General features: G+C 35.8%; 1 protein-coding gene across 1 annotated transcript; it reads right to left on the reverse strand.

Moving 5' to 3' along the window:
* On the reverse strand, nt 17,244–20,111 carry LOC109821002 (probable sucrose-phosphate synthase 1). The gene is made up of 5 exons (XM_020387197.1): nt 20,081–20,111; nt 19,130–19,195; nt 17,909–18,594; nt 17,621–17,734; nt 17,244–17,477 (listed from the first exon to the last, which is right to left on the reverse strand). The coding sequence occupies exons 1-5, from the start codon at nt 20,109–20,111 to the stop codon at nt 17,349–17,351; spliced, it is 1,026 nt and encodes a 341-aa protein (XP_020242786.1). The 3' UTR covers nt 17,244–17,348.

Genomic DNA, 24,524 nt, shown 5'->3' on the forward strand with positions numbered 1-24,524 from the left:
TAGAGGTTCGCTTTAAAGTGTCTTGCAATACTCATCATACTTTCTTAAAAGAAGACAAAACTGGGGGGTTACCCTCCAATGAAGTTCTCAAAAGGGAAAATTATCGCCCATGGAGATTCTCTGTCTCAACCACAAGTTTAGACTTATGATGAAGCCATAATGATCACATCAGTTGTAGGTCAAAGCAACATCATCACAGGCGATGCTCTAATGCCAAAAGCTAGCCCTACAAAGTTTCTTTTAAGAAGAGCGACTGACGCATCAATAGCCAAGTTGATACTCCCTATGACTTAAGGGAGTTTGTCACGCCCCGCTTCCCAAAATACCGGGGAATCGGGACGCGAGCAAGCCCGCGACGTATTAGACTGAGGAGAGATAAGTGCTAGACATCGTCTTCTCAATCTAATACGCTAAGCGTCTGGAAATAAAAACAATGCGAAGTCACAGGTCCCCGATCACACATAGCGAGAATATAAAGACAACCCAGAATAAAAATAGACATATCATCAATGGTAAATCATCCCAGACATAAAATATGGGTCAAACGTACCCTTATACAAAACTGAACAAATGAATGCTGAGGAGATACAAAATACGTCGATCAATGAAAAAGAAAGAACTACAAAATAAGGTAAGACCATCGAACAACTGGAGGGAATAACTAAACTTCGGCTTCTTCTGCTTCATCTACAAGGCACTCCTGCTGAGAATCTTCTGGCTCCTGTTGAACCTGCTCTTCCTCTAAGTCTGACGTACACCAGAGAAAACAGGTGAACGTCAGGTGCATGGCGCACGGCAAGACCCGACCCCACAAAGAAAATAGAACGAACGGAAATCCAATGCGAAAAACGAAACGATAACAGAAACAACAAAAGAACGTACAACTGAAATCCACAAATCAACATGAAAATACTACTAAATCATGATAACATAAAGCATCCAAAATCGATCAGGTAACGAGGTCATGCAGCTAGCGATCAGACTAATCATCCAAGTAACAGGGGCATACAATAGATGGAATTATTACCTAAAAATCTACAACTCGAGACGTAGTACGTCGAGCGAAATAATCCAAACAAGGAAACCCTCATGTATATACCATATGTCTCAAATTGCAGATAATTAAATATTAATCTCGATCTATGTATGAAAAGAACAACATTGATCTACATCTCAACAAAACTAACAAGGTCCACCAGAAGCACACAAGCATATTATTCTTGTTTTACATGTTATTTGAATTGGGGAAGAATATTTTGATATATATAATCGGGTCCCCGTAAAGTCGTCCGGGGGCCGCCTTCAAGTCAAGTATTGGCCCTCTGGCCCATGTACATAACACTCACGATATCACGTTAACAAGAAAGCGCTGTGCCCGTTTATATACATGCTATATTCTCCGTCCAATCCCCCCTTTATAACCCCACGTTGTCAAATTAATTAAGCAACTGTACATGAAATATTGTGCACTAGCCACGGAGTTACCGTGGAACGACTTCTGTAAAACTATGAACATAACCGTGACCCACAACATGTCCGATCAAGAGTGCATCGTCTAGTCAATGCTATAATAATAATAATAATCAAGGAAACCTCATACCGGGATATCGATATCAAGGGTACAACCATGCCTTGAAAGCACGCTTATAAATCATACTTTTAACAGAAATCGTCTTCATGTACAGTCTCTCCTATTGGATAACAACTAGGTGATAAAACAACAAGCTTCCACACAGCTATTCATGTCAAGCAATCCCACGCGGGTAATAATATATCACAGACTAATTTAATTAACCAATTACTAACAGATATAAATATTGAAATGGCAAGTCACATAATAATTTACGATAAACTAATAATTAAAATGAAATAATTAAGGTTCGGAATCTTGCCTCGGGGTTTTGTCGAACGAATCGACGCTGACGGCGCGGGTCGAATCTGACGTGGTTGTAGGGGAAGACAACGACGATGGTTGTCATCACTAAGGGCTCAACGGGGTTCGACAGGGCTATTGGGTGCAGTTCTGCAACTGGATCTGCGTTGGCATATCGTCGAACACGTGGCGTGCGATGGAGGCGGCGGCGGCTCAGTTCGTCGGATCTGGGCACTGGTGCGCGAGGAGGAAGCTGGCCGGAGCTCGAGGCGAGGAGGCTGAACTGGACATGGCTGTCGGGGGCTGTGGGCTGCCGGCGTGGTCAGGGCTCGACGGTCGGCGGCGGTGACTGGACTGGGCGAGGTCGGAGTTCAAGGAGGAGCTGGAGGAGATGGCGGTGAACTCAGGCGGGGCTGCGGGTTGAGGTGCAGGCGGGGGAGGAGACGACTGTGGAACGGTGCTGGAGCTGCGGGCGTGGTGCGGATCTGATGCGAGGCGGACACGGGAGGCCTGAAGGGCGGCATGGTTGAGGCACGGGGCGTGGAGCTGGAGCTTGTGGAGAGCGGAGGCAAGCGGTGGAGGGAGACAGCGGGGGTGAAGGCTGGACGAGGGAGGCTGTACGGCGTGGATGGAGGCTTTGGAGGCGCGGAGGTCAGGCGGGCGGGTAGCGGAGGGGAAGGTCGGCGGTGAGTTGGGTCTCGGCGGCTCGAAGAGAAAAGAGAGAGGAGAGAGAATAAAGAGAGGAGGGGCGGCGTGAAACAGAGAGGGAAGAGAGAGAAAGATTAACACACGATATATATACATATATAAGGAAAGGAAATTAGGATTTAGGGTTAGGGAAAATTTGCAAAATAGACCGTTTTTATAAAGTAATTAGCGAAATAGACCACTTTTGAGAGTAATTAGCAAAATAGACCTCTTTTTGACAAAAGAGGTCGATTTTGAAAAAATGGCTTCAGAAAACATACGGGACTAGTAGTCCCGTATGTTTTCTGAAGTCATTTTTTCAAAATCGACCTCTTTTTGGCCTATTGGCCAAAAAGATGTCTATTTTGCTAATTACTTTTAAAAGTGGTCTATTTCGCTAATTACTTTATAAAAACGGTCTATTTTGCAAATTTTCCGTTATGGTTAATTAAGTTAAAACAAAAATTAATTAAAAAGAAATAACTAATGATGTTTAAAAATCAAAATAAATACGGGATAATTATCTACAATAAAAAACGTACATGTTGTGCTATTACAACAATTGATACAAAATAGTCGAAATATTCACATATTGTACAATTAAACGAGAATAAATAATAATAAAAATATATTTACTTATATTTAAAATCAAATAATTATGGAATAATTATCTATATAATAAAACGTACCAGTTGTACTAATACGATAGGTAATACGCAACAGTAGAAATAATACAACAAATTATACAAATAATACAACGTATTATATGGAAATATACGTAATAATAATAATAATACCATGTATTATTCAAAATGATACGTAATAGTATCGGCAACACAACGGATAAATTCCAAAAATATTTACTATATAAAATAAATTTATAAATATTAATATCATTTAAATAAATATAAAACTTAGATTTTTAAATCATAGAAAATCTAGAAAATCAAGAAAAAAATACAAATACACTTTTAAAAATCATAATTAAATATTTTAAAATATTAAAAAATTTATTTTAACTAGTATCAAAATTCACGGTCCTTACAGAGTTCCTCTCTCAAAAGAGGGTGCAACAATGTCAGCATTGCTCGAAACTAAAGGAGATAGTATCGACAGTTCAACTGAATTGTCTATGTAAGTCTCCCTCTATTAAAGAGTTGGCGTCTACACATCTTAGTCCATTCCCCAAATCTTCAAAGTTTAGGAATAAGTAGAAACATGGCGACCTCACAAGAACAAGGTGACTTTCGATCTTGATCACTAAGAGTTCACGGTTATAACCAGTATAACCTTAGAAGAAGATGATGATGATGATAACCCATCAGATCCAAGATACTCGAAATAAGGAGTATACTTTTAAAGACTGATGGTATCTATCACCATACTAGATCAAGATGGGGGGTAACTATCCCCATCAACTGCTCTGTCATGAGGATGTCCATTCAATGAACTCCTTCACAAATGGACAATTCCCCCTGCTAGTGATGCTAACTCAGTCATAGCGTTAAATGTAACTCCTAGCTCAAGTCAAGAGCGGGAGTGGACTGCTAACATGGCAGATGGAGAGGTCATCGACAATCTTATTCATTGAATTGAGACCCAAAAGAAGGCATCTGATGAGCGCTTCGAGCGACTCGAAAATATGCTTCAACAATGCTACTCACTTTCCAACCCCCTATGAGCACTTCAAAGGGGAAGCGACCAATTGACATCTTCCTTGATAAGGAGTTGTGCTACCAAGAAGATGTCTTCTCCCCTCTCTCAGAGTATGAGACATTCAATCCACTAAAGTAAAGGCACAAGCTAAAAATGTCCAAAAGCCTCCAAAATTAGCTTAACGCTTTACACAGAGAACCAAGCTAAAGAAGGATTGCACCACTCAACCTTATCCCATCAAATGAGGCTCAGTTCTCTACTTGATAAAGTTTAAGCTGTTGTGTTATACACGTTCGATGGCAAAGGTTCCCCTCACCAAGATGCAACATTTTATCGACACCCTCCATGAGGTATCTTTTGACTAGTTCCCGAATCTAGCCGAAGGATCAATCAAATCCTGGGCTAACTTAGAATCATAGCTCTTTCCCAATTCCATGAGGATTAATCTAATGTAACAATGACAAAGATCCTTTCAGAAAATAGAGGGGAAATGATTAGGTCAAAATTTGTATTGAAAGGTTTCGTAACTTGTCCTTATGATGCTGAGACATGTTATTGTCAATGTTGCTCTAGACATGTCGGCACACCATTCTTAGCTGAGTGGAAGCCTACACAAGCGCTATCAAGGCTAATTTGTGGAAAGATCTGATTGAGCAGGTAGAAATTATCAAGAAATTTGCTGAGAGATTCAATCAATATGATCCATGGTCAAGCCTCAAAGATGATGACAATGACACGGACAATCCTCTGATGATGAGAGAGAGACGAGACAATCCTCCTAATCATAGTCGTTAAGATGATTGATAGTACAATTTATGCCTTAGCAATTAGTCGTTAAGTTCAATATTATACCTCTAACAACAGCCTTTACGCTCCACATGGCATCAGGAGTAAACCCTCTGCGAGTACTCATGACAAAGTCGGGATATCAGAATTCTAGACTTGTGAAGTAAGCGACCTATACAATATGATGTTCATACCCCAAAAAAGCAATCCAAGAATAAGCAAGTCACAAAGTTCCTTGTAGATCATCCTATCCCTGAATCTTTCAAGCTCTGTGAGTTCATTCTAGATGAGGCGTTCGAATTGAAGGTCGCCTTAGAACACCAACTGTGGTAACTCTATTTCAATGGCGCATCATGATAGAGCCGTGAATGAGCTATTGTCGCGGGTATGAGGGTATTGCTCATCAATCCCCACGGTCATGTCCTTCCCAAGGCCTATTCACTTATTAAGCCATGTTCCAGTAATGTGTCTGAGTACAATACCCTCATAATCGGCTTACAACTCACCTGAGACATGGGTGCAATGTATCTTAAGCCTATGGCGATTCCAAGCTAATCATCAACCGGATTAAGGGGGAATATGAGGTCCGACACAATAATCTCTTACCCTTTTAATTGAAGTGTCTACCGTCCAGCCTAGTTACCCTAGAAAAAGCTTGCCCACATCTTCCAAAATCAGAGAATCATGAAGTTGCATTGAAGCTGGCTCATTCTTTTGAAAGCTTCTATATTGACTATGTAGCTAGCCTCAAGAATAATTATGTCAATCTTTACCATCACTCGCGGCTAATTTATCCTTGTCATCCAAGTCTATCAAGCATATTATTGTAGCCAGCCACTGGCTATGCTATCTCAAATAGATCTTAGAAGTAATGAGATTCATACTTCGCCTAAGGGCTTTGAACCCAATGACTAGGCATTATCCAATCATTGACTACCCCTTGCATGACATATTGATTCATCCTAGCCGTCACTGACATTATACCGCTTCTTCTATGACTCTGTCTCACATAAATTGTACTGCCAATCACTCGATAAGATTTTGCTTAGATTTCTGTCATCAACTGAAGCCCATGATGGTACATATGTGGATCTCATTAATTTGAACCCAAGATCCAAGGCTGACTCCATCGTCTGAGTTGTTATTGGCCAATTATGATTGTAGATGCAGTGGCTTACGTTAAGCAATGCTGCACATGTTAATTCCATGCAAACTTCATACACTAACCCTAGAGGAGTTGCATCCGATCATCGCCTCATGGTCGTTCGAGATGTGGGAAATGGACATCGTCCGACCAATTATCTAACCGTCTACCAAAGGCCATTGATTCATCCTGACAATCACCGATTATTTCTCTAAGTGGGCTGAAGTCATCCCACTCAAAGAAATCATAACATCCAATGTGGTTAAGTTTCTAAAACACCATGTCATCTATCGGTTCGGCATCCCCCAGATGATCGTCCTAATAACGGTCCTCAATTCATTAGTCGAGTGTTCTTCAAGTTCTATAACAAGTTTATAATTTAGGACATGACATTTACATCATACAACCTAGTTGCTAATGGTAGGGCTGAAGCATTCAACAAGACTATCATCAAATTTCTCAATAAGCTTGTCTCTTCTAACAAACACGATTGTGATGAAAGACTCAAAAAGTATCTTTGGGCCTATAAAACAACGGTCTGCACTCTCATGAGTACCACACCTTTCTTTTTGGTACACGGGTGTGAAACCATATTGCGAACTGCCTTTGCGGAGAAGATGGCAACCGAAGAACATCATTAAAGGCGTCTTTAAGAATTAGAGGCGCTGGACGAGTTGAGAATCAAAGCTCAACAACAAATCGAGATGTACCAGTCTCGAATATCAAGAGACTTCAATAGAAGGGTCAAGCAATAATTCATCAAGAAAGGAGATCTGGTCTTGGCTATCATCGACTCATAATCATGACACACAAGACTAAATGTAAATTCTAGCCCAAAATATAAAGACCATTTATAGTAGAGATAGTCTACTCAAATAGGGGCATACCGACTGATTGATCCAAACGGTAATAGGCTGATGGCACCAATCAATGGTAAATATCTCAAGAAATATCACTGTTGAAATTGAGTCCACCTTCATCTCGCCGTGGAGTTATCTGTCATGTTTAATCTTTCACCTCTGACTATGAGAATTATTTCTCCACCAAAGTCATTAATCATCTCGGTTTGATCCTAATAAAATTTTCAGTGAGTCATCAAGTTAACACCACTGCTATATTTGGCTACTTGTGTCTTTTGCCACCTTCATGTTAGCATTACACCTCTGAACACTTTGCACCCCATGTGACCTGGCCGGTTAACATTACAGCTCTATCGGACGCTTCTGTCAATCAGTTAACATCACACCTCTATCCACTTTTCTTTTCAAGATTAACTAGTTAACTATCTCTCTTTGGACTTGATCGGTTAACATTACACCTCTGTCAGTCTTCTTTTGAGTCAACCATTTAACATTACACTTCTCGATATAACATACCGGTTATGTTAACACACTTTCAAATGGTAACTGTCCCTTAGACTTCCTTAGACCTCATCAATTAACACTACACCTCTGTTGGTCCCTTTCGTTGACCGGTTAATATTGCACCTCTATCGACTTCTCATACTATTATGTCAACACTACATCTATTCTAAGCGGTATGTACCCTTGGACTTGACTTGTTAACCTTATACCTCTGTCAGTCCCCTTTTGATTCGACTGGATAACATCACACCTTTGTCAATCTCTCCTTCCTCCAACGAGATTATAAGGTTAAATTGTTTCCTAACCTCCAACAGAATTATAAGGTTAAACTATTTCCTAACCTCCAATAGGATTATGAGGTTAAAATTCTTCCTACACTACGATGAGTATGCGAGTATAAACTACTTCTCCACAGTCTAATGCCTTAAGAGCATAATATGTGTAGACTCTAATAGGTACTTGAGTACAAATTGTTCCCTACATTCCAACAACTTATGAGTATAAACTGTATTCACTTAGCCAACTTGCTCAACCAGGTTCTTAACAACTCCAACTAGTATACGAGTATAAACTATTTTTTACGCTCTAACTACTCAGGAGCGTAAACCGTACACACTCCAATCACTAATGCCATGAATCTCCTTAACTGGATCAAGATGAGGAAATACTTTAACTACTTACGAGTATAAACTATGGCTAAACATTCGACTATACTCCAACAGCTACGCCAACATCTGGCTATGCTCTAATAGCTATGTCAACTTCGCCCTAAGTATAGGTTGAATGACATTTTCAACTCCGTGCCAAATACAGAATTGGATGAACTCTTTTCAAGTACTCAGCAAGAAAGGACACACATAAACAATTGAGTATTCAACACAAGACTCCATGTGACAGAAGCCGTGTTCAATAGTATACCTCTGGCAACCAAGCGGTTAAATAGAGACAAACCCACTCCAGGCAAATTAATTGAAGCCACGTTCAATAGTACACTACTGGATATTACCCAAAGTATTCTGATCCCTAATACAAGTCAAATGTAGGATCTCAAAAACCTAGGCGGTCTTGTAGATGGTCAAAATGTACACGACCCTTCCATATACATTTGATATCTTGAGTCACAAGAGGCTTGGATTGAAACTCGGTGCAAGTCTGATACTTGAGCATAAGAAGTGGACCCCCAAAGACCAAACACTGAATCAGATCAAAATGGCCTAAACATAAGCCCACAGTGAAGCTCCCCCAAGCCATAGCAAATCTTGCCTAAGCGAGCTTCGCCCAATAGCTCACGTGAGCCATGTCACCCATGTTTCAAAGAAAGTAGGCTACCCATATTCTAGCAAAGCATGCTCAACAAACTTTACCTATGGCCATTATAAGTGAACTTCGCCGTTGACCGTTAATGACGAATCTCACCCATAGCTATTTTCAGAAGCCACTTTTAAGAAAATGGTTCACCCTACAAACTCACTCATTTAAGAAAAGTTAATGACCACTAACTCACCCATTTAAGATGAGTTAAAACCCATTAACTCACCCACTTAATGCTCCCAAGCCTATAAATAAACATGATCAATATATAGAGGGGGAGGGGCGGACGAAAGATCTAGGAGCTTACATTGTTCTTGGCTAGGCTTTTTTTGCTATTTAAGAGAGAGATTCAAAAGCGTGTGAGAGTGACAACGACAAAGAGCCTATCACTTCTTTAATCTCATTGATATTCACAGATCATTCTCATCGGCTAACCATTTAGTTTGATCAACGATCCTTGTGAGAAGAGATTCATTTTCTTCAACGAGACATCTAGCTTAATCAACAATCCTTGTGAAAAAGGATTTGTTAGTATCTCTTTGAGGTAAATAATCATCTATTTTACTTGGAGATCATCAATCTACAAAATACTCATTGTCTACTGTTTAGACCATCAATGGAAGACAAGAACGGTCTTCCATGAGATAGTATCTCTTCTTCTTTGTTATCAATTTTAAGACTGGAAACGAAAGATAACCCAAAATTCAACCATAGTCACAAAAATCCCCCATAAAAAAATATTAAAATGTAACCTCCCCAACTTACTTTCTCTAAGTTTTAATAATTCAGCAACTATCTTCATGTAGTAATAAAGAAAAAAACATCACTAACAAATACAAACTTTAATGATGTACCTAAAACAATAATATTGATCATAACTCTATATTCTCAATGAAATGGTTGGAACTCCAGCTACATAAAATCTCCTAACAACCTCCTCTGCCTCCCTATTATTAGAAAGACGAGTCTATCCTTATCTGTCTCACCACCATAACCAAAACCATATTACAGAAAAAAATGCACCACATTATTGATAGAAAATAACGTAAAGAAACAACAACATCACGGGATTGCAAAAAGTACCAATTCAAGGGTGAAACGAAGATGGAACCCATGCTTGTACGTAGCATGTTACCTACACGATTAAGCCCTCAAATAAACACAATGTCCAACTTTAAATTTCTAAAATTCCCATTCAATTGCAAAAATAAACATGTAAATAATGTCAAAGGATCTTTGTCACATAACTCTTCAAGGCAAATGTTGCAAGAATCCATCTTTTCAATCTCACGTATCCTCAAACCAAAAAGAGCCAATTTGAGGGTAAATCAATAAAAATGGTCAATTTTCAAAATTTAAAACTATAATTTCTTTTTTAGAAATCGTACAAAACTGTAGCTTCAGGATGATGATGGTTTTTTTTATATTGCAATAGAAGAGGAAAGAGCTATGTGTTGGGAATTTGAATGAAAATTTAATGGAGATTAATGTGTTAATTTGAGGTTATAAATTTTAATCAATTAATTATATTCATGATGAAAATATTTAGAGGTTATGAATAATATATTGGGCGTTATGGATATGATTGAGAATTTAAATAGTTTTTAGTGGTTTATTTTATAATTATAAGAATAAAATTATCATACTGTTAGTATACTAACAGTATATAATATAACAAGGTGCATGGTAAAAAATAATAATGAGGTACAATACCATAAAAATATTAAAATCATTATCAAATGCAATGATTAACTTATCGAACAGAAATAACAAAGTTTTACAGTTAGATTATCAAACGCCTAATTACCAAAGGTGTATTATTAATATATGAATTTAGTATGACTGTTTATGTACACATCCTATCTAGTTTGGAAAACGCCTATTATTCTCTATGCTTACATATAGATAATAAACCGGATGAGTTAACCCAAGCAGAACACATTAACACTTACTATTGCATATCTACAGTAGATATGATTAGCTTAGATATACAGGATTAAAACTATTTTCTTACATAATACCTCCTAAAGTAAACAATTATGACATTTAGCAAAAAAAACTAATATTATAGAATTTTAATAATAATATATTTAATTATTAATATTACTTATTATGCTTATTGCATTAATGATGATGTAGTAAATTAATATATTGAATTGTATGGTTTATGCATGCATGTGCATATTTTATGTATACTAGTATGATTGCACGTGCAATGCACGTGGTAAATTTTTAATTTATTATTTATTATTTATTCATTTTATTAAGATTTATTTAATTTTAAACCATGTATCAAACATATGAATAGAATTTAAAAATTCAAAAGGATTGAATAGTGAAATTATATTTATTTATTAATTGTTTGATAACAGCAGTTCTATCATTAATAAAATCAATTGCAAATAAAACCGAAGGAGGAAAACCATGATACTATAACTAAAAAGAATTTGGTTTATCTTTACAGATATGAATCAGCTTTAATTTATATTTCATGTAGAGTTATCTCATATTGCGCTCCAATAAGTTTCTTTTTATAATAAAATTCAGATGTCGCATAGATCCACTAAAATTGACTTATCACAGGCTAAAAGAAATGATACTATAAATGTAGGCATCACTACCCATGAAACAATTTTTTGCAATGTCATTTCACTTAGATCACAGAACATAATGATTTATCTAATAGCAACGAATGAACCATAACCATGTCTCAACTACAACTTAACATGCTAACTCTCTTGGTGTTCAAACACTATTATGTTTCATCTCTTATGTCGTAGTACAAAATCAATAACATGTCAGTGATAGTGCGGACATCTATCTCCAATTGCTTGATGTATGGATTGTTAAAGTTGTTTGAACCCATTAATATTATTTGTCGATGAGTTGATTGCAGAGATAATTAGTCCTCTTGTCCGGCAAGGAGCAACTCATTTTAAATGAAGATACATTGAGGAAAAACCTACAAGAGAAGCAACAGGTTGAATTAACTAAAATGAATGGTTCTAGTATTAATCTCTAGAGTATAGTGAAATCAACATACATGCTAGGTGTTGAAGATTCGAATGGGCCTCTGCCACAGTTTATCAGAATCTTCTGATCCTTTATAGACATAGAATGAATAAGATGAATTTTGTCCAATGCTGTAAGATACAAGAGAATTGAGTTAGCAAAAACTCAATTAATAATAATTTCAACAAACTGGAACAAAGAAATGAAAAGATAAATAAATGAACCATTAGTAATATATTTTTTCCCCTCTTCTCTTTCCGTGACTTGTTATGTTAAAAGAAGTTTATGACAACATAAGTTACCTGAGTCCTTAGAGGCATCAGGGGTTTCATCGAGGGCAAGTCACTTCTGTACGTGATGCATATTGAAAAACTACAAGAGTTTAAATATTTGAAGGTCAATTAATTTTTCACTCACCAACTTTAAAACTATTTATTAAATACATTATTCGCAGAATATATGATACATGTGCATGCTACGACTCAAAGCTTTCTCTTGAATATATTATGAAACTTTCACTTCTATATATCAAAAAGTATATATTCTAAATCATCTGTTAGTGCAAATTTAGAGACTAATGGATATCAAACATCAGTTGCATCCCCTGGCTGTTAGACCCTAGAGGGGGAGTGATTAGGGTCTTATGCTAATCTAATACCAATTAATAGCAATTAAAATTATGTTGATCAAAATGTTCTTGCAAGAGATAGATATGAACAATAAGAACAATAAGAATATGCACAAATAAAATATGAGACAAGCAAAACACAAAACACACGATATGTTTACGAGGTTCGGTCCCCACGACCTACGTCCCCGCTCCTCACCTCGAGGAGATATCCACTATCACAATCCGGTTTGGAAGCCGGAACTTCTACACACTCGGTTTACAAGTTCACCGAAAACTCTCACACTACACAATCACTCAACAATCACACTTTACACACTAAGTGTAGGAACCTAGCCCGTGTCCTCCTCCTTAAGTGCTCGATTACAACCTCTCCCTAGGTTCGTCAATCGACGCCACTCCTATTGGATTTGACCCCGTCTCTCTCTCCTCACACTTCTCTCGGTGTACAAGTGTATTATAAGTGATTCTCACAAATAAAAGTTAAATACAATGATTTGTTCTCAATTAACAAGTGAGAACACAATGAAGCTCACACTCACTAAATCACACCCCACAACCCACAATATATAATATGGAGATATCAAGCTCAATAAGTGTGTGTGATAATAGTGAATAAAACTCAATAAATAACTTAATGAATATAGCTAATCAAATGAAAGTGAAATAGTAAGCTATATGGAAAGAGTTTAGAAAAACTTCTCAATGAACAAGAGGAGCTAAAGAATATGATCTCAATGGAATATGAGAGCCTCTTCTTGTTGTAAAAAACTTTCTCTTGAAAACAGATTAACGAAACACTTCTTAAACAGCTCTTAAACGTGATTAATATCTTGCTAAACAGTAAACTTGGATTTCTTGATGGATAGAGAAGAAGAGCAGCAATGGGGTATATATAGCACCCTAATACAACAGCTAGAAATAAGAAAAAGACCAAAAAATCCATTTAAAAAACTAGCCGTTAGGCTCATTTTGTCAGCTCGTCGGTCGACCGGTACGGTCAACCGATTAGTTCAAAAACCCTGAGAAAACATGTTTTGAAGCTGGCGGTCGACCGACGTGAAATTCGGTCGACCGAATGGATATTTCGGTCGACCGACGAAAATTCCGGTCGACCGGAAAATACTCAAAGAAATTTTCAGAAAACAGACTACCGTCGGTCGACCGTATCGGTCGACCGAAATCTGATATGGGTAAAAAGACAGGTTTTGGGCAGTTTTGAAAAATTCGTTAAAAGTATCAATTCATATCCAAAAATAGTGAAACTTTGGGGAAAGTTTATAAATGATGAAATGAACATGTTTGAAAAGGAATTTTTGGAAAAACGAATTTCGTTTGTGAAAACTACCTGTTTTTGAAAAATGCTTAGAAAACCTGTATTTTTATGAAAGTGAAAGTTATATAGGACTTGTAAATATTCATATATATATATTGTGCATATATTATATGTATATAATAAAGTATGAGATAGCTGTAAACAAGAGATAAAGATATTTTAACAACGTTTAAAGAAAAAATCATCTATATGATAGAAGACGTCAAAAATCGTGTTAAGTGTATATATATTGAGCTTAGATATAATCATACTATATATGTAAGTAAACTAAACATATACCTAGGTAGATCCACGCAGATGAACTTGAATCTTTAACACTTTATTAACGCGTGTTGAAATACCTGAAAAGAGAACATAAACACAAAACACTAGAAAACTTATTAGTAACAAATTGTTTGTCAAATCATCATCAAAACTATAGGATCAACACTGGCAATTTCACATTTGAAGAAAATAAGAAGTGCACTCAGCTTCTCGTAGAGAATCATCTTGAGAGGAGTCCAATCATAGATACTGCATCGAGTGAGAGTCGAGGCCTGGAATATCCTTGTCAAGAGAATTTGCAGCATAGTATTATAATTAATTTTAAGAAAAAAACTTGTGTAAACATTACTCAACATTTGAATATATTATGAAACTTTCATTTCTACCGCGGGTGAAGACCAGGTGCCTCGGCAAAGTGCAAATGTCACATTTGGTTCAGGGTATTCAAGGCCGTAGACACGTCGCAAAAGTCTTTCTTTCTCTTCAATTGTTCCCTTGTAGCACAGTCAGTAATCGACAATCAGAGAATGACGATAGGGGAGAAAGAACATCGTGTTTAACCAAAACACTCGGTGCTCACGTGGTTTACTTACACTTGTGGTATCAAAAGAATGTCTCACGATGAAATGCTCAATAGCCAAAGCATTAAGGACTATCCCTCCTACGTTGATTGCTGCCTATATCACAATTTACGTATTGAGAACGCAGTCAAGCAAAAGAACACCTTAAAGCGTAATAGGGTGCATGCATGCATGACATGCTTTTGCACGTGCAATGCATGTCATTGCCAGGCAAAAATATCAAAATATTTTTCTATTATAAATGGGTTAATTGCGAATATACACCCGTAGTATTGCCCAACTGGAGATAGACCTCATGAAGTTCTATTATCGCAGAAAGACCACCCCACCCCCCACCCTGTTAAATAACCTTTTGGCAGTTTTACCCTCAGGAAGTCTATTTGTCAGGAAAAAAAATTCTCTCTCTGACGGTACAACAGTCACAAAATTTCACTCAGGGCATCTATCGGCAACAATAGAACAAGGGGCCTATCCGCAATTGGCTAATAATACAGAGGATCTAACAGCAAATAATTCTTATAAGTACCAAATATAGATGTCGGTTTGCATTGGCAGAAAACACTGTTGAGTAGAAATCAAATCTTTAGAGTTGGTTGTGTTTGAAGAAGTAGTTGCAGTAAGGAGCATGAATGATGGATACAGGTTTTCCTGCTGCCAGCTAACAGTCCCTACAGTGTGCTGCATAACTCATATTAGAAGCAAATTATGGAGCAAAAGCAGAAAAAAGTGTATGATCTTACCTCTATTACAGGGCCAAAAGGTGTTGTGTGGGTCACGGTACATTGATCATGATCATGACCAGATACGACAAGTATCTGCACCACATCCAAGCGTAAATGGTGATGCATTTATAGATATATGCAGGGGAAAAAAATAAAAGAGTACCCTACACCAGATGATAGAAATTTACAGGCCTGATGGTGTCCAATAAGCGACTTGAAGTTTCCTTGCTGAGATAATTCTGATAACTGCATGGAGTAAATGATTCAAATTAACTGAAAGCCTGAAACATCTTAGAATAGTACGTTAACTCCTTTTTGCAGCAATATGAGCAATAAGATATTAAGGTCTTACCTTATCTCATGATCAGGATCAGAATATAAAACCCTCTGAATTTAAAAAAGGGAAATAATCAATCACTTCCTTTCTGATGGGTATGTATAGTTATTGCAGTAACTCATTAATTGAATTTTAGCATAAGGAAAATGTAGCAAAGAAACATATGAGACTTGTACAGTATGTTGAACAGATGAAACGTTACGGCCATCTAAAGGTAAACAAACTTTAGGCCTTAAAGAATTTTGCCCAAGAAGCACGGGACACACTAACATGACATCTTAATAGAGTGCATGCATGCATACATACCTACACAGATTTGTGTGCATGCATATGGCCACACCCACGCTAATAATATGATAACATAAAATGCTTGCATTTTGCTATTAATTAAACTATATCGTTTTTATGCTCCAACTATAAGGCTAAAAAGCAGGACATTGCAATCATCTGTGCCAACTATGTAGCAATTTACCTTGTTCAGTAGTTCGAGCAGTTCGTCTGGTGAGGATGGCAGGCCGTGCTGTAGGTAGCAATTTACCTTGTTCAGTAGTTCGAGCAGTTCGTCTGGTGAGGATGGCAGGCCGTGCTGTAGAAATGCCTGCATTTATTTGACATGTCCGTTCGAGCAGTTCGTCTGGTGAGGATGGCAGGCCGTGCTGTAGAAATGCCTGCATTTATTTGACATGTCCGATGTAAGTTTCTGTGCTTTTCTATAATAAACTTTCTGTGGAGAGGGAAAATGGCTTACTGTACATGCATTATACAAGCATTATAAGTGTTGATCCGAAATGCTAGATTTTGGTTGTGCGTCAAGAAGCTTAGTTCAGCAGTACATAGTTCATGCATCAAGATACTTAAAAAAAAAGATGATTTCTCAAAGGTTGCACATGGAGATCGCTTCTGATAAGAGAGAGAATACCTGTTAAATGGCAGAACTCATTATCGTCAATAATGTTTAAGTTTCTGAAACACTGTATTCTCAATGATCACCTTTTTCTTAACCTTGTTTACTAACTTAGAACTATAGTAATGATTTGTACCACTTATATTGTATCCCCAGTAGGCATGCATTTTATTAATTGCCAGTTAGTATTTCTCATTATTAGTATTAGACAAAAGAAAACCATTGGAAATAATTTATTTCAAATTGAACCAAGGTATGCCTCTCATGCCATATACTGGATGTCTATATTCTTGGTGTAAGTGCGATTGCCAACTTTAAGGACTTGTATGTATGAGATGTAATTGTAATTCCATGTGTATCCTGGAAGGAGCATGGTCAATATGCACACGTGTAATGCACTAAGATACTAACTATGAGAATGGTGCAAATTTAGAGACTAATGGATATCAAACATCAGTTGTATCCCCTGGCAATTTCACATTTGAAGAAAATAAGAAGTGCACTCAGCTTCTCGTAGAGAATCATCCTGAGAGGAGTCCAATCACAGATACTTTATCGAGTGAGAGTCGAGGCATGGAATATCATTGTCAAGAGAATTTGCAGCATAATGTTGTCATTAATTTCAATAAAAAAACTGTTGTACCTCGAAAAACAACTGAAGAAGTTGTTTATTTAAAAATTCAAGACAGCAAGGAAACAATAACACATTCTGATCAAAATGAAGGAATCGAAGATCACGTGAATCATGCGGAAGATTCAAATGAATGGCATTCACCGAAGGCCTTCACAAGTGTCAAAATATTCTTCTTGGGATCTGGCCGAGCAAGAGCAAGAATCATAGGTTTGCGAGGGTTGGTAAAAAACCTCATTATCTGCAAAAACATAAAACAATAAAATTGAGCTTCTCTATATCAAAACAACACACTGCAGTTTCACTTTTTCTTTCTTTTTCGTTTAAAAGAAGAAATTTCACAATTGAAGTATTCTTTCGGGAAGGAAGTGTGTTTTTCAATACCTCAGGCCAAATAGGTGGATCAGGAGTAGCTTTATTATCTTCTTTTTCTTCTAAATCACCATCCACATCTTCATGCAGAACAATATGGTTGAACTCCATGCCTGGGGGTATCACCTGCAATGAAGATAACATAGTTAATTCTCAAAAGTAACAAAGGCTAAATGGAAGGAGCAAAAACTAAAAAAGGAAAAAAAAATTAAGAAAAATAAACTCTGATAAAACAATTAACCATCACGTATTAACCATGAAACACCTTGGAATAAATAAAGTAATAAGGAAGATACTTACAACCATGCGAGGCATAAAGTGGCCATAACAACTCACACTACGCTTAATCCTAGCTCGCAATTTCCGCTCAAGTATCACATCAAACCCATCATATAAGCGCCATTGCTCTTCAATCTCCTGTCGAGTGCTTGTGATGATAATTTCAGAGGTATCAAGAGCTAGTTCTTCAGCCTCAATCCTCCGCATAATTTTGTATGATGAGTTGATTTCTTCCCTTGACTGACACCCTTGCTTCAGAAGTTGTTCCAACTTATCTCTTCTAAGAGAATGACATGTAAATAGCATAGGGACATTTAGAGCCCCAGATAGTAGAGCAGCAGAGTCACCAGAATCAGCATAATGTCCATGTATAGCAACAGGCCATACTGCTAGCCCTCCAGCAATTTGCTCTCCTAAAACTTGTGACATTTGCATGATGTGGTTGAGTGCGCCATCAACAAATTCTTGAATGTGTGGCCATAGGAGCTCTTTAGGAATATATTTATCTCTTGGACCAAATGGTATGCGGACAATATAAGCACCACTACTCTCTCTCATCTCAACATTTTTAGAGTTTCTCGGAATCAACCTCTCTGTTGGATCACCATAACTCCAATCTACATCTGATGCTGATATTTGCCTGGTTAGCAAATCAACTCCTATGGTTATCCGGTGCTGATCACCATAACTCCAATCTACATCTGGTGCTGATTATATTTGGTGTTTCTACTCTCATGTATTAGAATGTGTTCTTCTGTTAAAAAATAATGAAATATACTATTAATAAACACAAATACACATAAAGTAATAATAATATATATTTATGTTGAATTCAAACCTTGGTTTGAAGTCATTTGGAAGAAGGTACTCTTATGCAAATGTATAGTAATTATGCAATCCAAGAAGTAGAATGTAAATTTATACAAGGAAAAGAAAATTTAATGTGTTAAATTATTGATTTTATTTAACATAAGTATAGCAGTGACTATAATTTGAGAGAATAAGTATATTTTAATTGATGTTCAATAGTACTTGAGTTTTTTTTTTTGAGAAATTTGGTACAATATACATGCATCAGTAATCACAAATATCTCATATGATAAGGTTAATTCTGTTTTTTGAAGTCATGTAATAATAATAATAATAAATATTTAAGTGAAGAAGAAGATAAATACAAGGTAATAGAGTTACCATCACTATGAATAAAATAAAGAGAAAAGAGAAGAAAGTTGCTTCACTCACCTGAATCACCGACAACTTTAGAAATGTTTTCAAGAAAAACAAGGCAAATCCAACCAAGTAGAATATCTGCATTAATATGAAAAAATGTTAAATTATTTAATCTAGACGTAAAAGTGTATTACAAAAGTGCACATCATTTCACACATTGTTTTAAAAAGATGTTACTAAACATAGGAGGCTTATTAGAAATTCACCAACATACTATATTAATGAGGAATATATTTCTTGTGCACGCTATAAATGGTTCATGTTTGTATTAGTGACTGTTAATGAAGCAACCATGACCTTGAAGAAGTCAAATTCGACAAATGTTAGTTACACTTTCTGCTTTTGGGTTAGACCGTCCAATAGAATATGATATTGCAATGAAATAAATGAATAAAAGCTACGAACAACTGAAGATCCTTGGATGGCATGACTTTGAACAACTTAAGGCCTCCTAAAACATGTAGTTGTATTCTATTTGTTTAGTCACACATTGAAAGGTTATGTAACTGTATTCTATTTTCTTTAATATAAATATACAATCTGACTGCCTCTCTCTGGAAACATGTCAATTACCCAATATAAAACATGGTATCAGAACTAACCAAAACCTTAGCCTCTACACTAACCGCCTTTCTTGTAAACTTCAAGGAGTTTTTGGAAATCTGACTCATGCTATTTCTTAGTCTTGCAGAGGATGAAATTAATATGGATGGGGAATTTGATAAATCAAAGTTATAACTTTCATCACAAAATGTTCTTAATGAGTTAAAAGAGTGAAACCGGGGAATTTGATAAATCAAAGTTATAACTTTCATCACAAAATGTTCTTAATGAGTTAAAAGAGTGAAACAATAATATACTCATTATGTATGCTTTTTAAAAGAGTGAAACAATAATATACTCATTATGTATGCTTTCAAATTGACTCCCCATGGCTAAAATTTTGTAATTTTAACAAATCACCATTCTTCCACATGGTGCAGCTTTTCCTCATTACTGATGAACTCTGGTCAGTGATTTTTTTCCTCCTTGCTGCATTAGCATCTGAAATCAATAATCTAATTCACATAAAAGATTTTAGAGAGCCATTATTGCATATTTTGCTTGGTCAATACAAACAACTCTCCAGCAAACCTCAAGCATATGCAGTCAGTTACACAATAATATATAAAACTATTCCTCTAGATTCCTGACACAGGTAAGACAAATGATTATTATGGTACTAAGTTGGTTAAACTATGACATCTAAAATCTAGAAGGATATCTATGTAGGTCCAACTTTATGCTAACACTAAGCAGTGGTTTTAGAGGAAGAAACCATTTCTTGTAGGTCTGTCTCCATATGAGCTCTATTATTGTAGAATCTTGACGCTTGTTCCTAACACATGCCACATAATTGACATCACAAATCCCCTTCTTCAATTATAATTGTCTATTAATATTTAGAGAATACAAATTTATCAGAAAATCTCGCATGTGAGCGGGGGATTTTGAGCCATAGAGGATACAGTTGAAATCTCTAAGTTGTCTCCTATGTTTCTCATGTGAAGATGTTCTGATAAAATTTATACTCATATATAGTCATAGAAGATTATATTACTAAATTCAAATCTTAGAAATATTATATTCTTACGATTTTTGTTCATTGTAACTCATTTAAACAACCACACTTTTCATTGTCCTATCTCTTTTTAGTATTACATGAGTATTGATGAACCAGGGATCAACATATTTTAGTTACTTAGTATCAGGTAAGTAATTGAATTAATAAATGATTATAGGGTTTGCATTGGACCTACAATAAGCATTAAATATAACTTCAAAAATATCTTTTGACAGTGTTTGGATGTAAAAAAAACAGGTGTTAGAACCATGACAAAATCAAAAATTCAAAATCTGCAGCTTTCAAATTTTCCATTTTTTTTTTGCTCGGAGTAAAAGTTGGATATAGGGAAATTCCGAGTGAGGATTTTGCTAATGTGACAGCAAAGTTAACTATTACTAATAAATTTTCCCTCAAAACAAATAAGAACTTTCGACGCAGAACTAATACAGGACCCACAAAAAGGACCTAGTACAGAGTAAGAATGTCTTGATTAGGATGAGCTCAATCATGATAGCACTAAATTATGAAATAAGAATTGTAGTGTTACATTGAAGAGAGAACCTAGGGAAACGAAGCCTACCCAATGTTATGTTCAAGCATTAGAGATGGATGCGATGAACCTCAAAGCATGGTGAAATAGATAAGAGGACCACAAGGATACACGCACACATGGGTGTGCATATAATATTTGCTTCAGAATAAGATTTATTATTATTATTATTATTATTATTATTATGGAAACTTCAAGGTAAAATTACTACAGAGAAATAAGAAGGGTAGAAGTCAAATGGATGCAAGCCTATAATATAAGAATTCACGGTACGTTATTTGTGTTAAGATCCAAGAATAGCTGCATGCAGTTATGTATCGCAATAGAAATAAGTAAATTTTGTGTCTTGTTGTGTTGTGTGACAGTAGAGGGAATGTTTCCTGAATCCTAACCTTCCGTTTTATATGAAGCAAATAGCAATGTATAATTATGAGCATACACCTGAAGAACTACATTGGTTATGTGATTTGTATAAAACAAATATATACTTTTCTATCAAAACTACTCAAGAAGAAATTTCCACTGCCATAGCAAATCAATATCAAGTCAAAATATTGATGGTTATATTCGAAACACAATTTTCGGGTGAAGGTTACACATTGAACAGTGTAACGTCTTCTGGCATGCAATTGATTCTAAACATACTTTTGATTGATTGAGAGAGGCAAAGTGTAACGTCTTCTGGCATGCAATTGATTCTAAACATACTTTTGATTGATTGAGAGAGGCAAAGAAAACATGAAAGAAAAAAGAAAAAAGAAAAAGATTCTAAACATACTTTTGATTGATTGAGAGAGGCAAAGAAAACATGAAAGAAAAAAGAAAAAAGAAAAAAGAAAAAGAAAAAAGAAAAAATTTACAACAGCAATCTAACCCTTTATCATGCGAAAAAGAACAAAGAAGTGAATTATGGTTATTTCAAGTTAAACCATGTAATCATGCATATATTGAATCTAAAATCAAAATAAAAGTTATACAGGATTACTCTCCGTTATTTAAACACAAAAATCAATACGAAATACAAAGTAATGCTAGTAAAAGTGGAGTTTCATTTGTACTACTGCATGTAGGGAATACAATGCACTGAATCAATGTTAAATCATCCTAGTCACAGAAAGCAGGTCCAACGTAAGGCAGGGCTCAATGTCAAATCAGTCAGGAATGAAAAAAAATGAGGGGAAACTAATGGAAAGAAAATAGATGTTGTCCTATATTGCGTGCACAATCAAGCTTATGCAGGTTATGCGCCTGCATACCTGATTATGAGGCTGCACCGAGACAATTATCAGGCTTATACAGGCTTATGTCCCATATTACTTTACATGTAGTCTGAAAATTGTGTGTTTTTGTTCAGTCTATCAACATTATCTCTTTATTGCACAAGCAAAATAACATGAATATGCAAACAGAAATACACCCACACACGAAATATGCTTGTACTTGTAAATTATGTCGTGGAATTTAGATGTGAGAACATGATCTAATGAATGCAAAAACTCATACAGTTAGAAACAAATCTAGCCCTCCCTAACTCACTCAAGTTTCCCCTCTTGTGTCTGCAAATACTATCTAACAAAGTCCTCCACCCATAATTTCCTCAAATCAGCTATAAAAAAACCAATTCATCAAAATTAACTAAAAGGACAGAAACCATAATTTCACAAAATATAACAAATGAATTTTTACCTGATGAAACCAACAAAGGAGCAAGATGAAGACTTGAAGCAAGCCCTAATTCGGATATTCCTTGACCTATTGTTGAATTAGAACAAAATGAGATGATGGCTAATTAGAACAAAATTAAATAAAGAGCAAAAAAGTAAAATCATTCTAACCGATGCAAAAATTCTGACAACTGAGGGGTTGATGGCGGAGGCGCAGCGTTGATGATTAGGGCAATGACAATCATCTTTGGAATTTGAAGGCTTAAGATCGTAGTACGGCGTAACGTAAGAAGTGAGAAGATGGACGGAGAAGAAGGATTAACGGATGAACTGGTGAATTGATTTCATTTTTAAGAGTTGGTGTAGGTAAAGGAAGATCGGAGGGTTCGTAATTGATGAATTGAAAGGAAGAGGGATATAGGCGTAACCGATGAAAGGGTAAATTGGTTTATGAATTCAGGATATGTTTGGTAATTAAAGTTGGTGGAAGGCTATTTTGGGATGGGTAAAGTTTTTCATAAACTCCCTCTTTTAAAGGGGTAATAGATGTGTACATGATTTTATGCAAAGCATGTACGTGTGTTAACATAAGTTAGAAGGAACCCAAACATAACACTTACTGTTGCATATCTAAAGTAGATATGATTAGCTTAGGGCCCGTTTGGATAATGGAAGTATTAAAAGTAAAAAGTAGGTTATAGAAGTAACTTTCAAAGCTATGAAGTAGGAAGTAGTGGAAGTAGCTTTTTTTTTTGTTTGTTTCATATATTTTTAGAAGTAATAGAAGTAGAACTTCTTCCTCTTCATTTATTTTTTTTGTTTGGATAACATTTAAAAATATTACTAGGAAGTAATTTTATCAATGAAAAATTGTTAGAAGTAACTAATAAAGAAAATATTAATAAAAAATTATTTATGCCCTAATTAATATGCATTTCAACTACTTCCGAGCTACTTCTGAATATTGAGGATTGGAAAAATATTTTGGAAATAATTAATATGCATTTCAACTACTTCCGAGCTACTTCTGAATATTGAGGATTGGAAAAATATTTTGGAAGTAAGGATGACACGTAGGCGCCACATAAGCATTTAGGGAAGTATTGGAAGTAAGTTTTTCAGAGAACTAAACATACTTTTTTGCTTGGAAATAGCAGAAGTAGTTTTTACTTCTTTTACTTCAACTACTTCACAATTACTTCCGTGCAAACAAACAGGCCCTTAGATATGCAGGATTGAAACTATTTTCTTACGTAATACCTAAAGTAAACAATTATGACATTTAGTAAAAAAGTAATATGATAAAATTTAATAATAATATAATTAATTATTAGTATTATTGCTCATGCTTGTTGCATTAATGATGATGTAATAAATATAATGAATTATATGGTTTATGTATGCATATATGTATTTTATGTATATGTTCGTGTGTTTTATGCAAGCATATATGTGTTTTAATATAAGTTGGAGGGTATTTTGGGAAGAAAATATGTTAACATCATACACGCTTTTATAATAGTATAAGACAAGATAAAACTTTTAGTTGTAAGTAAAACTCTAACATTCAAAGAGTTGGTAACTTTG

Source organism: Asparagus officinalis, chromosome 8, assembly GCF_001876935.1.
Source record: "Asparagus officinalis chromosome 8, Aspof.V1, whole genome shotgun sequence".
Taxonomy (NCBI): Eukaryota; Viridiplantae; Streptophyta; class Magnoliopsida; order Asparagales; family Asparagaceae; genus Asparagus; species Asparagus officinalis.